Source organism: Triticum urartu, chromosome 7A (assembly GCF_056163025.1).
Source record: "Triticum urartu cultivar PI428250 chromosome 7A, HENAU_Tu73, whole genome shotgun sequence".
Taxonomy (NCBI): Eukaryota; Viridiplantae; Streptophyta; class Magnoliopsida; order Poales; family Poaceae; genus Triticum; species Triticum urartu.
Genome location: NC_141879.1, coordinates 7398947 through 7405154, shown reverse-complemented (window position 1 = coordinate 7405154; position 6208 = coordinate 7398947). Strand labels below are relative to the sequence as shown.

At 46.7% G+C, this 6208-nt stretch overlaps 1 protein-coding gene across 1 annotated transcript; it reads left to right on the top strand.

Moving 5' to 3' along the window:
* Positions 1–2524: 2524 nt before the first annotated feature.
* Positions 2525–5958, top strand: LOC147956806 (sucrose:sucrose 1-fructosyltransferase-like). The gene is made up of 3 exons (XM_087531373.1): positions 2525–2998; positions 3330–4171; positions 4864–5958. Exons 1-3 carry the CDS (start codon positions 2575–2577, stop codon positions 5545–5547), a joined length of 1950 nt encoding a protein of 649 aa, XP_087387499.1. The 5' UTR covers positions 2525–2574; the 3' UTR covers positions 5548–5958.
* Positions 5959–6208: the final 250 nt, after the last annotated feature.

Genomic DNA, 6208 nt, shown 5'->3' with positions numbered 1-6208 from the left:
AAGATGGAGTTACCTGGAGATGAGATTGATTTCTATGGATATGAGATAGAAATGCACATCTTTAGTATAAAAGAAGAAACTGCGAAAAAATCGCTTTTCCTAAACTGATATTTCCTCATGTAAGCAATAAAATGTGAAACCAATTTTCATCATGAAACTTCAGACACTGACGATTGTGAAGTTCTAGAAGGGTTGCTCGTAAGGAGGGGGGGTTGTGAAAGCAAGCGTAGGAGATCAAAATGTGAGTCGAGTCCGATGGTTAAAAAGGGGAAGCAGAAAAGTGTTCTGATGTGAATTCTTCTGGGCTTCACATCAACATAGTTGCTCGTGTTTGGAGAATTCTTTAAGATATGAAGTCGAATGTCGAACAATACATTTGGAGGCACCTCGGCCCGAGGGTAGTTAGTTCAGTAGATTCCTTCATGAGTCATGGCTCTCCTTTCTTCTCTATCGCTTATCCTCACGTCACATCCCGTCATGGTTTGCTAGGGATCCCGTAGAGATAGTCGTCCATGGGGTGACTGGTGGTGCCAGTAATCCTCAGTATGAGATTTTTGTCTAAGGATGACCCTAGCCTTGGACTAGTTCTCTAGGGGCAATTCTAGGTCTTGGCTAGTAACCCAAGGCAATTTCAGCTTTTGGCTAGCTTCCGAAGGCGACACTGGCTGTTGGCTACCAAGTGAAGGCAAATCTAGCTTTTGGCTAGTATCCAATGGTGGAAAAGGTGCCATAGCACCCGGTTGCCCCGACACCCTCTACTCTAGTACATATCCCTAGGCACACAAATCTGGACCTACGGTGCTGATAAGGGGGTGCTTGGACACCTGGGTGCTGAAAATCCACTCTCATCCAAAGGTGTCTCTTATTCTTCGCTAGTGTCTGAAGGCGACGCTAGCTCTTCGCAAGCAACCGAAGTCAACTCTAGCTTTTGGCGAGTTTAATTAGGTGTCACTTGGAGGATAGACATCTAGGGCTCCGACATGCCCTAGACATAAGTCATACACACCTAGCTACCGCTTTGGCCCTCATCCCTTACTCTGAAGTTGTTCGCACCTCACCTTGAAGCCAGTCGTGTTGTAGTTTAATCTGCCCGGTCATGCTGCCATGACTTGGACGCGGTATTGGGCCGCTTTGAGCTTGTCAGGTCACCTTGGGAATATCACGCCATGCACCTAGATTAGATCCTAGCAGCACCCAGATGGCTGTGGCTTCAATCCCACGCCGACCTCCGACTCCGACTCTGGTTCTGCATCCTTGTTACTCCTCTCTTCCCTCCCATGCCCAAAGTGGGAGAGAGACTCAAATTTCACTACCCTCTCCAAGTGCGGGGATATCCTCTATTTATAGGAGAATATTGGAAATTTTAGGTGGCATGTTATTAGGCATTTTACAAGTGTAAATTTACATATCACACCATTGAGATTGCCCTTTTGGATTATTGTCTTCTCTCACATCATTTTTAGGGGTATTTTGTGGATTTATGGCACATTTGGTCTTCATATGTGAACTCCTTCACTACCGGGCGACTACCAACAGAATAGGTTGTGTGTCCATGTGGTGGATTTGACTTCAAATTGAGAATTGGGGGTCTTCTGGTCCTCGGAATCAAATTCTATCAGCTTCAGATGCCTCATCTTTCTTTATTCTCCTCCGAGGAGGATGTCATGGGTGTGGCCTTGGTGCTTGGAGCACATGGGGCACATCGAGCTAATTAAGAACCCGAGTGCTAAGCTTTCCATATTCCCCATGTTGACCTGGTGAGGATCCATCTTCCCCATGGAAAAGAACCTAGGTGCGAGGATCCATAAGTGCCTCAAATGCTCTGTAACCAAGTTCTACATTGATTGTGGGTATGGTGTGGACCCCACTTACCACAAGGAATGTAAAGTTATTTTTGCAGATCAACTTGCAGCTTCGAGCAGTAAATTTTGGTTTTGCAAAATGTCTTTTGGGCAAGCTTGAGCCTATGGTTCTTATTACTGTGTGATGACCATGTTGGGGTAACTTTTGACTCCTTGCCATTTATCATATCATCATCGAACCCTTCATATATAAGAAATAAGTGACTTTTTAGGCATGTTGTACTCAAACTTTTAGACTTGAATACGAATATCATTTTGTTTATGCAGACTGAAGATGCACGCATCATCTTCATAACTGAATTTGTGCATAAGTGTATATGAACAATGTGACCACAACGCGTCATGACATGTCTAGTCTATATAAATTGCAATGCATTTTATCCTCGCTATCTTTTTTTATGCGGTCGATGATGCCGAAAGCACTCGTTGTCCTGGTTTGTTTCTGACTTCCAATATATTGGTTGTGTCTGCTCTCCTCAACTGTATTTTGTTTGGATTTGTCTACACTGTTAATTTGGAGCATTGAATGTTATGCCTAAAATTGGTACTCACTAAAGTCTGTTGTATGCATGTGCCTAAATTACGTAATTAATAGGAGTACGTATATATCTTTTGGATTAAGATGGGTCTAAATTCATTCGCCAAAGAAAAGATAGGTCTAAATTAATTAATGATTCAGCAGAAACGTTCCTTAGCCTCGGCGCAGCTATAAATGGCGCTCTCTAAAACTCAAGGAAGACCCCGGTGGAAAACTTTCCTCTTCAGTTTTGTAGCGGCGGCCGTCGGGATGAAGTTACGCGCCGGCACGCCGCCCGTCCTGTACTCGTACGCGTCGATGCAGCAGCGGAGCGGCGGCGGTGTGAGGTGTCGCGAGTGCATTGCCGTGCTGGGCGCCGCCGCCTTGGTGGTGCTCGTCGTCACCCACGCGCTCCTCCCGGGGGCCAGGTTGGGGGACCTGGGCGACGTTGTTAGCCCGGTGCTCCGTCTCCGGAGAGCCAGGCGAGAGGAGGTGCCGTCGTCGGAGAAGACGGTAGGGGAAATCGGCGACGAGGCCGATGGGTTCCTGTGGAGCAACGCCATGCTGCAGTGGCAGCGCACCGGGTACCATTTCCAGCCGGAGAAGAACTACATGAACGGTATGGAATCCATTACTTCAAGATTGAGTTTTCAGATTCAAATCCTCCTATATGTTCTTCCCCGGTACCGACGACTATGTTTGGAGGAAGAGACTGACTGGCAATGGCTAGCTGCCTTTTTTGCTGCCTTTTTGTTTGTTTGCTTGCCGGAGAAAGAAACTGACTACCTTTTGCTTACGTGCTCCGGCGACATGCATGCATGTATGTATGCATGCAGATCCAAACGGTGAGTAGGATCATTAACACTTTTAATCCTGACCAGCTGTCGTCTCTCCGCATGTCTATCCATTGACAAGGAAACGTGCTGATTAATTCAAACGCAAACATGCAGCTCCGATGTACTACCGTGGATGGTACCACTTCTTCTACCAGTACAACCCGAAGGGCGTCACGTGGGGCAACATCTCGTGGGGCCACGCCGTGTCGCGGGACATGGTCCACTGGCACCACCTACCCCTTGCTATGGTGCCCGACCGATGGTACGACATCAAAGGCGTTTTGACGGGCTCCGCCACCATACTTCCCGATGGCAAACTCGTCCTGCTCTACACGGGAAACACCGACACCCTTGCCCAGGTACAGTGCCTTGCCGTACCTGCTGACCCTCATGATCCTCTCCTTCGTACTTGGACCAAGCACCCTGCCAACCCTGTGCTCCTTCCGCCCCCCGGGACCAGCAAAAAGGACTTTCGCGACCCCATGACAGCATGGTTTGATAAGTCCGACAACACATGGCGCACCATGATCGGGTCCAAGGATGACAACGGTCATGCTGGCGTCGCCCTCATGTACAAGACAAAAGACTTTGTCAAGTTCGAGCTCATCCCACGCCCGGTCCACCGCGTCGAGGGCACCGGCATGTGGGAGTGCGTCGACTTCTACCCTGTGGGCAACCGCAACTCATCACAGGAAGAGTTGTATGTGCTGAAGGCGAGCATGGACGATGAACGACATGACTACTACGCATTGGGAAGGTACGACGCAGTGACCAACACATGGACGCCGCTGGACCCAGAAACAGATGTGGGAATCGGACTAAGGTACGATTGGGGAAAGTTCTTTGCGTCCACGACATTCTATGATCCGACAAAGCGGCGACGCGTGATGTGGGCGTATGTTGGTGAGACAGACTCCAACCGGACCGACCTCGCCAAAGGATGGGCAAACATCCAGGTATCTGTATTGTACATCAGTTTGATATGTTTTACCACGTGTTTACCATCTATCATCAGTTCCATTCGTTCGTTATGCATGCTGGATATATATATATATATATATATATATATATATATATATATATATATATATATATCCAGCATTTATGCGATTGTTAACTTGCATTTATCATCTTGCATTCGTTCATTATGCATGCTTGATACATAAATAGTCCATCCGTTCATTATTACAAAAATGTTTGATTTTTTTTTTCTGATTTGGATGTATATAGACACGCTTTAGTATGTATATTCACTCATTTCAGTCTATACGTAGTCCGTATTAAAATATCCCAAACATCTTATAACAGTGAACGGAGAAAGTAAATCTTTGTAGTTCTGACTTCAAAAATATTTTTGGTATGTGTTTTTTTGACTCATTTCACTATTAACTAGGCTCTCTGAGAACGTCGAATCTGATTCAAAAAGGTTCAAATTAGGCATTTCCATCATGTCTGTGCTATAAGCCAGCTCGTACTTCTTAGCACATAAGAGAACCATTTATTAAGTTGCCCGCTGAATCTATGAGCAGGCAAGAGACAATGTGGCGAATTATTAGTTAGAAGAAAAGGTAGTGGTTCTTAGTATCAAAGTGCCATCATGATCAAGGGACTTGCCTAGCTTGAATCTAACTAATGGTGTATGATGTAGGCGATTCCGAGGACGGTGGCGCTGGACGAGAAGACCCGGACGAACCTCCTCCAATGGCCGGTGGAGGAGATCGAGACCCTCCGCCACAACACCACTGACCTCAGTGGCATCACCATCGGCACTGGCTCCGTCATCCCCTTGCATCTCTGCCAAGCCGCTCAGCTCGACATAGAGGCCTCCTTCCGCCTCAACATATCTGACATCGCATCCCACAACGAGGCCGACATTGGCTACAACTGCAGCACTAGTGGTGGTGCCTCCAAGCGGGGTGCACTTGGCCCCTTCGGCCTCCTCCTCACCAACGGCCGTAGTGAGCAAATGGCAATGTACTTCTACGTGTCTAGAAGCCTCGACGGGGGACTCCGGACCCACTTCTGCCATGACGAGTCACAGTCATCGCTGGCCAAGAACGTTGTGAAGCGTGTGGTGGGCAGCACTGTTCCGGTGCTCGAGGGCGAGGCTTTATCCGCTAGGATTCTTGTGGATCATTCCATTGTGGAGAGCTTTGTGATGGGTGGGAGGTTGACGGCGACGTCACGGGTTTATCCCACTGAGGCCATCTACGAGGCGGCTGGGGTGTATGTTTTCAACAACGCTACCAGCTCCAGAATGACCGTCGAGAGGCTCGTGGTGCACGAGATGCACTCAACACCGATGCAACGAGATCTTTATGCACGAGATTAATTTCCAACGGGTTTCTCTTTTATAAGTTGGGTGTCTGAATTTTTCAAGTTCTGTCAGATGGATCTAGTCAGTAGTATACTCATGGAACAAAAAATATCACAGACTGTTACTGTCGGCTCGTTTATGCAGCAGATTGTCTAGTGGGTGGACAGGTGGGTGGTCCATTGGGTTGGTATTAGGCTGGACGGTAGAGGAGTCCATTTCCATCGGGTAAGGCCGGAAAGTATACAGAGCAGAAAGAGATCCATTAGCTCATATGTAACTCGATAGCTAGACTCGATACTGTTCTACAAAAACTAGACTCTGACACATTAAAGCCGAAGTGGGGCCCTTCACCTGTATATCAATCCTTTCTCATTTCTTTTCCTAACACTTTCTGAGCGAGAGGTTTACTCATGTGTAACTCTTTTTTGCGGGTATATTGCTCTGTGATGACCATGCTGAATTCACATTTGCCTTTTTCCTTGATACAATCAACCTACCATATCACCAGTGATATATGGACCCTCTATATCATAAACAAGTCACTTTTTGGACATGGTTTCAATCGCAAATTTAAAATTAACATTTCACTAAAAACATATAGTTTTTGTTACTTGGATTGAAATTTGAAAATCGTAGACAGATATTTGTACATGTGTTTAAGACGGTGATAAAACCG

What these genes read in the sequence shown, in the direction of transcription:
- LOC147956806 (XM_087531373.1), top strand. Translation starts at nt 2,575, where the DNA reads ATGGCGCTCTCTAAAACTCAAGGAAGACCCCGGTGGAAAACTTTCCTC. An exon ending in GGAGAAGAACTACATGAACG is followed by an intron (nt 2,999 to 3,329) that starts GTATGGAATCCA and finishes GCAAACATGCAG; the next exon opens with CTCCGATGTACTACCGTGGA. An exon ending in AAGGATGGGCAAACATCCAG is followed by an intron (nt 4,172 to 4,863) that starts GTATCTGTATTG and finishes TGTATGATGTAG; the next exon opens with GCGATTCCGAGGACGGTGGC.